The 12314-nt window shown below is 47.6% G+C and overlaps 1 protein-coding gene across 1 annotated transcript in view; it reads right to left on the reverse strand.

The window, feature by feature from the left end:
* Nucleotides 1-12314, reverse strand: part of GALNT16 (polypeptide N-acetylgalactosaminyltransferase 16) — an 81205-nt gene that overhangs the window by 25270 nt on the left and 43621 nt on the right. Inside the window, exons 3-6 of the mRNA XM_075502928.1 lie at nt 11465-11563; nt 4674-4741; nt 2156-2221; nt 920-1041 (exon numbers count right to left, since the gene is read on the reverse strand). Of these exons, the coding sequence (XP_075359043.1) occupies nt 920-1041; nt 2156-2221; nt 4674-4741; nt 11465-11563 (355 nt within the window). The remainder of the gene's footprint in view (nt 1-919; nt 1042-2155; nt 2222-4673; nt 4742-11464; nt 11564-12314) is intronic.

The following is a 12314-nucleotide window of genomic DNA, read 5'->3' on the forward strand; positions in this document are numbered from 1 at the left end:
AGAGCTGTAGTAAAGTAAACATTTATGGGCTTCTGAGATGGAGGATTTATTGAGCAGGAATAAAAAGCAGAAGCTTTTAAGTCATCAATCCTGAAGTTTCACCTTCTTCTGCTCCTTCATATTAAGCCAAGCAGACATGAATACAAGGCAGCATTAGAGCCTCCACCCTTTCTCCTGAGGCCCATTACTACATGGAATCCTCCTTTCAGAGGGGATCAATCCCTGCCACTTGCCAGCATGGCTGTGACTTCTCCCTCACCTCTCCCCAGTTCGCTCTTACAGCGGAGCCGTATGTCTCCCCCTCCAGCCCTACAGTGCAGTCAGGGTCACAGCTGCTAATATTCCCATCTCATTTTCACTCTTCCAGCCTCATGTCAATCCTTTCCCAAGTGAACCAGCAAAGGGGCATCCTTGCACTCACAGGAAGCTCCTCTGTGCTAGGAAGCTGCCTGCATGCAGGTGGTGTGTGTTGGCAGCTCGGCGGGACCATTAATAGAATGAAAGTTTTGGCAGTGACAAGGCAGAGGGGGGGGGGTCCAGCAACAAGAAGGGAAATGGCAACCATGGAAAAGTTGCACAGTGTGTGCTGCTGAAGTGGCTATCCTACGTACAGGTGGACAGGACTAAGAAGCACAGGACCTACCAGAGACCTAAGATATAAGTTAGTGGTTCAAGTGTTCACCATCTCATCCCATCACTGAGCACCTCCTACCCTGCCACATTAGCAGGAGAACATAGAAGCCCATCAGGGATCTCTTGTCCATCTAGCTCAGGCCATACCTTCCTCTGTGACAGCCTGCCTGAGGAGTACCTGGGAATGCTGTCCTCACTGGCACCGCTGATGGCATGTGAGGACAGAGGATCCACCAGCACAAGACAGGTCAACCCCATCCATTCCAGAGGGGCAGATGGTGCTCACCTCTTTCACTCTCTGAAGCATTGGCTGCAGCCACTCACTGTTGACTTCACAGTGACTGTCCAAGAAGGTGAGGATGTCAGCGGTAGCCACTTCAGCTCCTCGCACCCGAGAGCGAATCAGCCCTACAATGAGGAAAGGACAGCAGAGGAGCTGGAAGATTAGGAAGGGAAACAGCTGAGCCTCCTTCAGAAAATAAAATACTTTGTGTGGCCATTACAGGAGAAGAGCAAGTGGTTCTCCTGTATCACACCTCCATCAGGAGCAGAGAGCATCCCCTAAAGATGCTCTCTGCTAAAGAGCTAAAGAGCAGGGCATCCCCTGGGGGACACACTGCCAGCTGAGCCCTCCCAGCAGACAAAGAATGACCTCACCTCTCACTTCTGTCCATGCCACCGAGCTTTCATCTGGTTCCTGCCTTGATGACATCTCCCTTCAGTTCCAGCCTTCCCCACAGGTACCTTGCTGCTGCCTGCTGGGTGTTTCTCCCATCAGAGCACCCCGCTGCCTCTCTCACAACTTCCATGGGACAAAGCTCTACTCTCTGCTTGTTGCCTTTCTTACTGCTTATCTGCTTTACTCCCACTTGTCCTTTATTCTGCCCTGTGGTCAGAGATGTTAACCTGGCTCTCAGATGTCTCCATACTTTCTTACAGACCATCCCACTACCTGGGATGCCCTTTGTGAACTGAGTAGTGACTCCCGGCTCCCCTTCCTGATCCTCGCTCCAGGCCTGCTGTGCACTGACAGGTTTAGAAATAAGCCAGCACGTGTGAGTCAAACCGAAGAGCAGCTGGGAAAGTCAGCATTACCATTTATGCACATAGGAGATATACGAGAAATAACTTTCCTTAATTGTATCTATTTGTGATAGATATATGATTGTTTTTCCCTTTCCCACAGCTCCTAGATGGCTTGTTATCTTGCACTCTGAGTTTAAAAGGGTAAGACTTACACCTGCATCTATATTCATAACGATCTTAAACTGCAGTCCTTGTTCTAGCCAGGGCCTCTGGACACCACTTCTCATTATTTAAAGTACAAAATGAGAGCCCTGAAGCCTGAGAGTTGCTAAGCCAGGTTCTCCCTCCACAGAGCCTCCAAACTAGGACACCAAACCCTCATACTGAAAAAACAAACTATAACCACAAGAAACAACATGTAAGCAGCTGTCAAGCAAACAGGGCCACGTGGGAAAATCTGCAAACTCTTAGTACCTACAAAGCTTTCCACACTCACCTTCTCGCCGAGTGTTTCGTAGACACTTGACCTTTGGGATCTTGGTAAGGAGCTGGCAGTCCTCAGCTTAGGGAAGGAAAAAAAAACATTTGGCACACATGCATGAATTATTTGGCTTCAACAGAGTGCTCCAATTAAGTGTTCTCCTGCTTCTCCATGGGAGAGGAAATTCTGCTTTCACTTAACATCACATTAATCAGCCTGATGGCCTTAATCCTGTTGTCTAAAGAGTACACAGAAGAGCACTGCTTGCTTGCTGTCCTCCTCGGACAGCTGAGCCTGTGTTCCCTGATACTCTGAGCAGCCAGGCTTTTGCCCTCCCGCGCTCAGCGTTTCACAAGAACAACGGGGCATGCGCTGGCAACGTGGCACCAAGTACTGATGAAACGGAGGGACCGCAGGGAGCCAGGGCTGCAAATCACCGAAGTGCCAAGTAAAAGAGAGTCCTGTCATATAAAGTGATCTCATCCGCTCTCTTTGCCTTCAGTGGCTTGTCTGGGCATTTCCCACCATTTGTTCTCAGGGCAGTTTCTGCTTGATTTTATTTAATAAAAGGACACAGGGATGTGACCCGCTTCCTTGGAGACACCATTACATTAACACATGGATGCCTAACCAAGGGCTTGGCTGGCAGCTTGCCAGAAGCTCGTGCCATCCCTCATTTACATTGCCAAGGAAGATGACAGAGAGGAACAGCTACTGGCTCCAGCCCAGCTGTACCTATGAGCACTGGGTCTTTAGTTCTCTGTTATCCTCTCTCTATTCCTGCCCTAGCAGAGGTCATAGGAATAACAATTTCTAACTTGCTCTTTTCCCTTGCTCCACCAAGTTCACCCCAGTTTCCATGTTTATTGCTCGTTCCTTTTCATGTCTTACACCTCCCCTTTCCCGCTGTCATCCTCCCACAGACTGAGCACTCTGGGGAGAACGCAAAGGCCATTAGCCAAAGTGCATCTCTTGGCATGTTCCTGCAGGAGCATTTCCATTCTCAAGGATACATGCAATCTGAAATACTGCTCCTGTGTGGGCACTTTGGCAGCTGCTGCATCATCCAAGCGAAGTGGCAGGTGCTCTTAATTACAGAGTACCCAGATTTTGCTGGACATCTGCTACAAGAGAAGGCAACACTCAACTTGGCCAAGTCACAACTTCAGGTAAGTACAAGAATCCTTATCAAGTCATTCACTCTCCAGGAGTGGAGCACATCACTCTGACTGTAACTACTTGCCAGAGCTTACAAACTCTCTGTATCTTTGGAGAAACCAAGGCGGATATTAAAGCAATGTGTCAGACCTCAAACGTGCTGAAGTGCCTCCATGCAAGTGCCCTGGGGAGTAGCTGTACCACAAATACCCAGGTGCCAGTGAGAAAAATGAGAGCTGTCATAGGATGGGGCTTTTTAAAAATCTTTCCATTTACCTAGGAGCCTAAATGGGAGTTTCTGGCTGAGCCCTGTGCAGTACAGGTCCCAGAGATCCATCAGTGTCAATCTGGTACACTTCAGCCATTGAGAATTGCATTTTTAGATGCTGAATATGGGACATTTAGGACTGTTTGTTGGAGGTGCTCAGAAACACCCAACTCCAACAGCTTGGGACAGCTCAGTCCTTATCCAAATCACACTCTAAGGACCTCAGAGAGTTAAATCCCTAATCACAGCATCCACCTTTAAAAATGTTTTTGGCCAAAGCTACATAAGTATTTAGCTGCAGAATCAAAAGAGCAATGCTTCTTTACCTCAGCAGGCCAAGGTGAGCATTCTCAGCTATCTGTAAAGTGTCCTGAAGGAGTAATTATCAATTATTATAAGTGGCACACAATTAGATTGCCCTTGAATCTAGCGCACATCATGGGAGAAGCAAGAAGTCTTCTGTCCCCACCACCTCACCACTACTACACAACAGCCAGGAGCAAGAGCAACTGTACAGATGGAGAGTCCATAGCCTCCAGTCTGCAGGTCTGGTGGAACTCCTGCAGGAGACACTCCATTCCTGTGCCAAGCTGCAGGAGAAGGTATGGCGCTGCCCAAAGCAATAACCTTTCCACGGCCTGGGATCCCAGACACATGGAGGCAGGCAGACAGTCTCACCCCAGTCTGCCTGCAGGACCCGAGGCAGCAATTTTCTGTAGGCTCCATTGCATCCTCTGCTCTCTCTTGGTTTGTAATTACCCACTCTGCTCATGTACACCATTGCTATATACAAATCTGTGCTAAACAGCTCACAAAATGGTGCATAATGAAACCAGACAGAGATCGCTGGCAACCTGGCCAAAACCGCCAAGCTGACAGAAAGGGAAGACCCAATGGAAAGAAAAAAAGAGGAAGAAGCTCTGGCCTCTGCCATGCATGGACATAAACTAAACACAGAAAAACTTCCTTCCTCTTCTTTTTCTCTTGCATGCAGACAAGAGGGAATCTCTGTGAGGGAGGGGGAGCAAACAAAAGCAAACAGAGCAAACAAAAAGAGGGAAAACAGAAGGAAAGAAACAAATGCAAGGGAAATAGGTCCATACTTACGATCTGAGCTGAAGTCATCTACCAAAATAATCTCCTGGATGAGGCTGGGAGGGGTGCGGTTCAGGACACTGCAGGGACCCAGGCAGGAAAAAGACAATCTTTGTGAGCTGCCATAATAACGACAATGGTAGGACTGACACAAATCTGCTATGCTATGCATTACAGCAGGAATACCAAACTCCAGTAATGAGGAAGAGGTAACCTTGCCCTTGTACCAGGGTTCACTGGCAGGAGCCAAACTGCAAGCAGGAATATCCCAGAGAGCTATGGCATCTCACCTGGACCTTACCAAGGACCCACAGCCAGGAAGCTGACTGCGGGACTTGCCTGGGGGCAGCTAGCAAAGGACGCTGCTGCACACGCTCTGCCTCTAAACAGAGAGGGAAAGAGGAGAGCACCACCTGCCCTGAGGCAGCCAGGCGGCCATTCCCATCTGCCAGGCTCTGGGCAAAGCTCATCACTGCTGGGAGCGGAAAGAGAGCTCCTACTTTCCCCAGCAAGGAGCTCTGTCTCAATGCCACAGATGAGGCCTGCTAGGGCTTTCTCACCAATTCACTTCTTTGGGACGAAGGCAATTTTCTTTGGCAATATTCTGGATTTGGGTTTTTTTTTCCTCTTTTGCTTGTTACTTGTGTTTCTTTCAAACCAGCCCCCACACCTGCTGAGAGCAGCCCCCTTTCCTCGGGCTGGTCGCACCATACCCCACAATACCCTCGGGACTGCAGTGGGTCTGCATCCGCAGGACACAGGGGCTTTCACACACAAGGAGGGGGAATAAAAGCTTCTGCCCTCCTCAGAGGCTGATGCGCTGTGGTACCCTGGAGTCAGAGCAGTCTGATTCTGACTTGTTTGTCCCTCTCATTTGTTTAAGACGCTTGAACTAATTTTCCATGGCCTTCTTCAAGTTATTCCCCTGGCTCTACTAGAACCACACAGCATATTCCCCCTTCGAGCCTGCTTCTCCAATGCCTCTGTGCACAGGCAGGTCCTCGTTGCTTTCAACAAGATTGCTCAGTCGCATTTAGTCACCCCAGTGATGATGACAGCTATGCAAACTTTAATATTAAAAAACAGAGGTAGACACTGTCCTCTTGGTTCTAGCAACCCATCTCATTTCAGTGGCACCCACTCTTCTGATTTTGAGCAATTCTGCAGAAAGATTGTTGGATTTTTTTCTTTTTTTTTTTTTTGGCTTTTTTGTTTTATACAGGAAACAGAAAACAAGAGTAATCCCATACTCCCAGGAATGGAGCTGTAGAGAAATAAATTACCGTCTTGCTAAGTAGCATCACTGACGGCTTTCCATACAGATCAAAGTTTCCTCAGTTTGGGAGAGTTTTCTGCTGTTTTACACAGCAAAATCCTGACTGCTCTGCTGCTCAGTATCACATCCCGCTCTATTTCAGATTTATGCTGCTTCATATGTCTCTCAGAGTATTTGTATTTTGAGCTTATATGTCCCTAGATGACTGAGCTTGCATTTTTCAAAGCTGAATCTCATTTGCTTCTCTTGGCTCATACCTCTCTGGATCCTCTAGCATGGTGGGGTGGGAGGTGGGGGATGTTCCTCTTTGCATTTTTAAGTGCAGCTTCTCCCAGCATAGCTATCATCTGCATATTTTACAGACAAGGTTGCCCTGCACCGAAATTCTTGTCTGTGCAAACTCAATGCAAAACAACCAATCCAGACAGGCTGCATCCTGCAGTATAATGGCTGTAAAATGGTATCCTACACCTTCTCCCACTAGCCTGACTATTAGCAATGCTCACATTTTCTCCACAAGTTTCAGGTCTTCCAACTCAACATAACTGGGGAAAAAAAGCAAACACTTTTTTCCTTCTTCCTCACCTCTCCACTGATTCCCCAGTAGAGAGAAAACATTCCTCGAGGAGTTCACAGCTCATTGTTCAATGCCCAGTTCTGCTCTCAGCTCTAAAATAATTTTCTGTGGATCCTTGGGAATGGTACTTAATCTTCTTTGCACTTTGTCTTGTCTGTCTTTTTAACAAGGAACAGAGTAATCCTAGTATTTCTCTCCAAAGAGGTGCAGAGGTGGCACGACAATCGATTACTTTTAGGCACAAAATGTATTATTAGGATTCCAAAATCCAAATGATGATTGCCTTTTACAGCAGAAACACAGCCTGTTCTCCCCTCATCTTATGGATTCCTTACCTCCTTTGTCTTTTCTCACAGCCTCCTTCTTTCAGTATCAGTGTCCTTACTCTGTCACATGACACCACATCAGCGTTGCCAATGAGTTTCTCTCCTCTGCTGATCTGTCCATCCCTCATCAGCTCACAGATAATCTTGTTTATTCCAGATGTTAGCAGAGGAGCATCTCTTTTTTTCCCTTTGCTCTAAAATAATCTCCTCTTTTGCCATTATTTAAATTGTCATTGTAATGAGTTGCTGTACCAAATGCTCTAGCATTACAACAGCATCCTTTTAATCAGAATTTATACAAGCTCTCTGCATAGGCACCAAACCAGACAGTTGTTCAAGTTCATTTACTTAAAGCCTGACTATTCACCTTTACATTTGCACCAAAACCAAACAGTACCTGCCATACTGACTGAAATCAGAAATAAAGAGAAAGAAAGGCAGACAACCAAAGCAGTTGATTTTCCCTTCTGCAAGAATGGTCACCGCAGCAGAAGTGATGGTGTTGCTTAATGACTAATCAGGCACAGACATCAATCACACAAAATGCCTTTTGAGTGACAGTTATTTCTGAAGGAGAACAGGATGCCAAGCAAGTAACTGGTTTGAGAGTGACAGCTATGTCCTGCCGAGGAAGAGATATCATGCAGGGAAGCAGCTCTTGACTGACACACATCTCCTGGAGGACCGAGGATGCCAGCAATGAGCCATTTGAACTGGCATGTTCACAGGTTCTGGTGGATAGCCCATTTCCCTTTTTTTTTTCCCCTACTCCCCTTCTTAGTCTCTTGCTGGATATTTTTAATCAGTTGTCTCCTTCTACACTGAAAACAAAGGAACAAAATTTTTCTGAAGGACTCCCTGCATGGGACCAGTAGGATTTGGGGCAGCATGGCCTACTGGTGCGCTAGCCTGGTCCCTCTGGCAGCTTGCAGGCTGGGCAGCAGGTCCAGCTGCCTGTTGCCTTTACCTAGGGCAGAGGAGGAAAATGGCTGGAGCCCACAGCAGCAGGCAGGCATGCAGCCCATGGTGCCTCTGGGGACCAGGAGGCACAAGTGACAGGGTGCTGGAGGGAAGAAGTTATTCCTCCCCACAGTCATTCCTCTGTTTCCCCCTCTCCCTCATACACAAACATTTCTCCCATCCTCAAGTGGCAACAACAGCACATCACTCCCATTGCTTCCACCCAGCAGCAGAGATCCCAGGGGCAGCAGGGAGACCTTGGCAGCTGCTGAGCTGCCAGAGGTGCTTGTGCGAGTCCACGTGTGCACACATGCAGGTGTGGTTAGCCGGAAGGGTCTGCAGATCAGGCCCCTACAGCTGCCATGTTTAGATCACACTGAAATAAACCATAATGCAGGAGTCTCATCCCTGGGTCACTTCCCAAGACCTTTTGGTACCAGCATTGCCACTCAGCTGAGCTACCTTGCAGAGCTGTCAGAATAACCCAGTAAGATGGTATCTGGCTCAGGGGAGCGCATTTAGGCTCCCTCTAGTTTTAATTTAAGATTAGTTCAATCCCAGTACCCTTTTCATATTAGTTAATTAGTTCATTAGTTGAATTTCAGTTCATTAGTTCAATTTCAGTACCCTTCCTACAATTTCCCAAAGTTTTACAGCTGATTTTTGAGTGCCCAAATTCAGTCACTCACCAGCCAGGCTTGCAAAGACCTCAGGTATGAAAACTTCAACTGGTCGTACATATTCTACTCATCTATAAAGACTGGGCCTCTAAAAAAGTTTTCAGCCATAGAAAATTTTGCTCTTAGTGCTGCTTATTTCCATCAGTTGTTGTCTTCCACCCCCTCTTCTCTCATAGCATCCCCATAGTGTAATTATGATAACTAAATTTGGGAAAAGGCCCATAATAACAGTGGAATCATATTTAACATTCACCAGGTACATCTCAAATGGTTAATTCTAATTATCTAAATAATCCTGCTCTACCTGGCTTAAGAAAGCTCTTATGGATATAGAAATAATGACAGCCTGCAAGCCTGACTAGTAAGCAGCTAAGCAGGCAGTGCAATTTTATGCCTCCCGTTGCTTAATATCACTGTGGTCCTCTGCAGACTCACAGCCAGGCCATAAACCAAACAGAACAGAACAGTCCTGTCCCTTTGGTACTTGACATCCCGAAGTGCTGCAAAGTAATTACACAGTATTTGGTGCACTGACTGTGTATGCGAATTGGGCGACAATTATACTCACAGCAGTAACTCAGCCTGGCACAGTCAGATGCGTTTTGCTGAAAGACAGGACTCTTGGGTTACAGAAGAGGCCTTGAAGAGCACCGTGAAATCTTCAACTCCCTCTGTAACATCAATGTCAACCTGCAAGTGGGACTCAGCCCCATGCCTCTTCTAACAGCACAGCCGTGACCTGAGCCTTCATCTCTGTGTATGGTTGTCAAACCTCCCATGCCTCAAAGACAAGGCTACCAGCCAAAGCTTGGTGTGTGACACTGAAAATACTGTAGAGCCCAAGAATAATTCAGCCTTTGGGATCCCTCGTCAGACAGGGGTAAATCATGGACACTTCTGACATTTGATGTAAGCAAGGAGTAAATCAATCACATGCACTGGCTGTAAACCATCTGGCAATGAAGACTCCAGCTGTAGCCAGAGGTGTGAGAGGAAACGCCATCCACCCCACCATTCACAGCAGAGTGCAGCCAGTCCCTCACAACAGCACTCATCCAGTGGCAGCAGGACTGCAGGGACCAATTTGAACAGATGGGTCATCCATTTTTCAAGGTCTTTGCTGGGGGCTCTGGGTTTCAGGAGACCACATCTGAGAGACTGGTAATACCACATCTTGAGTGCTGTGACCAGTTCTGGGCTTCCCAGGACAAGAAAAAGAGGGGCATGCTGCAGCAGGTCCAGTGAAGGACCACTAAGATATTTAAGAGACTGGAGCATCAGATGTAAGAGATGAGGTTGAAGGAGCTAGGGTTGTTTAGCCTTGAGAAGAGAAGGCTCAGAGAGGTTGCAGAGTCTCCATGCTTGGAGATACTAAAAACTGGCCAGGCACAGCCCTGAGCAAGCTATTCTAGTTGACCTTGCTTTGAGGAAGCCTGGCCTGTTAATGCATCAGCAACACTCATCTGCTCATTAGTACACATCACCTCCATAGGATCTGGATATCAATTTCTCTCTCTATGCATTACTGCTGCTCTGAATGTCATCTTCTCTTCATTTTAACTATCATGGCATCTGGCTATTTGATTGGCTGCCTTGAGATTTTCTTAAGGATCCTACTACCATGGTTTCTGAGCACCTAACAGTTTATTGCCTGACCTATGATGTAATCGACAGCAATCTCCTCCTGTTGCCCTAGCAGCACCGTGGTTCCAAACAAATCTGCTCATTTTCTGAACAGTGGCTCTGTAGAACTCATTTTATGGTTCAAATGAAAAGGAAATGATAGAGGTAAAAAGGCAAAATGTGTTAATGCAATATATACACGTCTCTGGAAACACAGTAGCACCAAACCTGGCAGACAGAAACCCAGCCTTCTAGCCATGAGGCCAGCTTGAAAAAGCCTGTTATTTATTCACAAAGCACATTTCTCTAAGCCCACACAATCTGACAGGGGAAGAAGTGGTGGTGATGAATAATGCATTCCTGTTAGTGATACCATCAGCTCAACCTTCTACCCGGACAATTCACTCTTCCTTCAGCCTCCACAGGCTGCTCCTGGACCTGTTTGCAGGCTTCAGAGACCCTTTGAGAAATGACTTGATAAGTCAGAGAGGGCAGAGGGCATTTTTTGTGTAAAAACTAAAAGGAAAAGAGCCTCCCTGGGTTCTGTGAGGGTGATGGGGAAGGGAAGGAGCAGCTGGGACATAGCTTTGTGGTACAGATAATTGCTCCTGTCTACTTGGGGATGCCTGTCACAGGCCCTATGCCACCTATTTACTTGGTTAGATTTGGCCACTGCTGGTAATACTCAGATGTAAGGAGACACTGGTACAAGACAGCAAGTGTCCTGCAGGTTCAGCAGGGTCTGTGCACAAAGCCACGGGGAGTATCTGGTGGGCCATCAGGTTCAGCAACTGTTTACCAGCAAGTGACTCAGCACCTGCTCAGACCGCAAGGGCTCGGTCTCCACGAGACTTCGAGTTCATCACCTTCTGCTTGAAAGACTTGCGAGCTGTGCCCCCTGCCCTCACTGAGCCAGCCCCAGCTCCTGTAACACGTGCTCTAGCAGGGGGCTGGCTGCTTATTCCCGTTTATGAAACACAGTCCTCCCCAAGCCCCTTCGCTCAGTTGCATCTAGCAGCCCACAGTGTGCCCTTTGGTCCCCCCCTCACTCTTCCAAACCAAGCTCATACAGACTGTTCCGACCTGTAAACACAGGCCCAGCAGCCCCTTTGCTGCTGCTGCTGCCTCCCCCCATGGGGGCTATATAGCAGCTAACTGCAGATATGTTCTGTCTTTGAAGATATGCCCACACTGCCAATCCAAGCCCCTGACCTGTCCTAGTGGGCCAGCTCGAGGGCAGATCACAAGCACTTTGGGGACTGCAGCCACCCTGCTTGCCTAACTGCTGGAAAATGCCTAACCCTCCACCAGTGCTCTTCCAGGCACCATCGTTTGGGCCCAGTACCCCTTGCTGAACTCACCTCTTCACTGTGCGGAGCAGGGTGGAGCGTGCCTCGTTGTGGAAAGTGATGATAAGGCTGGTAGCTGGCAAGTCTGTGTCATAGCGTACAGAAGTGCACCTGCAACACAGGAGAGCAGAAGTGTAAGCCAAACATCACCCAGTAGCAGTCACTGCAGCAATGTACCTAGAATTTTTAAAGAAGAAGAGAGTAATATCCTAAAATCAGAAGCAGCACAGTTCAGCTGCAGCAAGGGAGGCCTCAGCAGTCCCTGCACCAAGGTTGGCAGAGCTTAAAAAGAACTGTGCCTGTTGAAAGGCAAAGTTTTGAGGCTGTGATAACTAAACTCACAATGCTGCGATACCTAAACTCACGATGCTACATGCTGAGGAGGGCACGTGGGTTTCACAGGGAACAAAGGTTCAGCATCGTGGACCCTGGATTTGGCTGTGATTCTTGTAAAATCTTGTTTATTCATGCATAGGACATGCACATGCTAAGGATGCATGGAGCTGGTACACCCAGGCATTGCTGTATAAAGCACTTCAAATTCTTTGGACATTGGACTTTACAGAAAGGAAAACACTAGCTAGTGCTGTCATCTGCATCAGGGAGTTGCTAAGGTTCAACACTAATACCTCAGCTGGCAATGGAAAGCAGTTCCTCCCATCTTCTCATCTGACTTTGTAATGTTAGGTACATATATTCATTCTCATACTCAGAACCAAGGATTAACTCAGGATCAGCTTGCACCAGGGCTGCTCATACCCTGTGGAGAACAAGGATTCTTGGAGGAGAACAACTCTCAGTTGTGAATCCTCGATCCGATTCTGGCAGATACTAGGAATGGCAGATGTGGGCTGATCTGCTC

This window comes from Mycteria americana, chromosome 5, assembly GCF_035582795.1.
Source record: "Mycteria americana isolate JAX WOST 10 ecotype Jacksonville Zoo and Gardens chromosome 5, USCA_MyAme_1.0, whole genome shotgun sequence".
Taxonomy (NCBI): Eukaryota; Metazoa; Chordata; class Aves; order Ciconiiformes; family Ciconiidae; genus Mycteria; species Mycteria americana.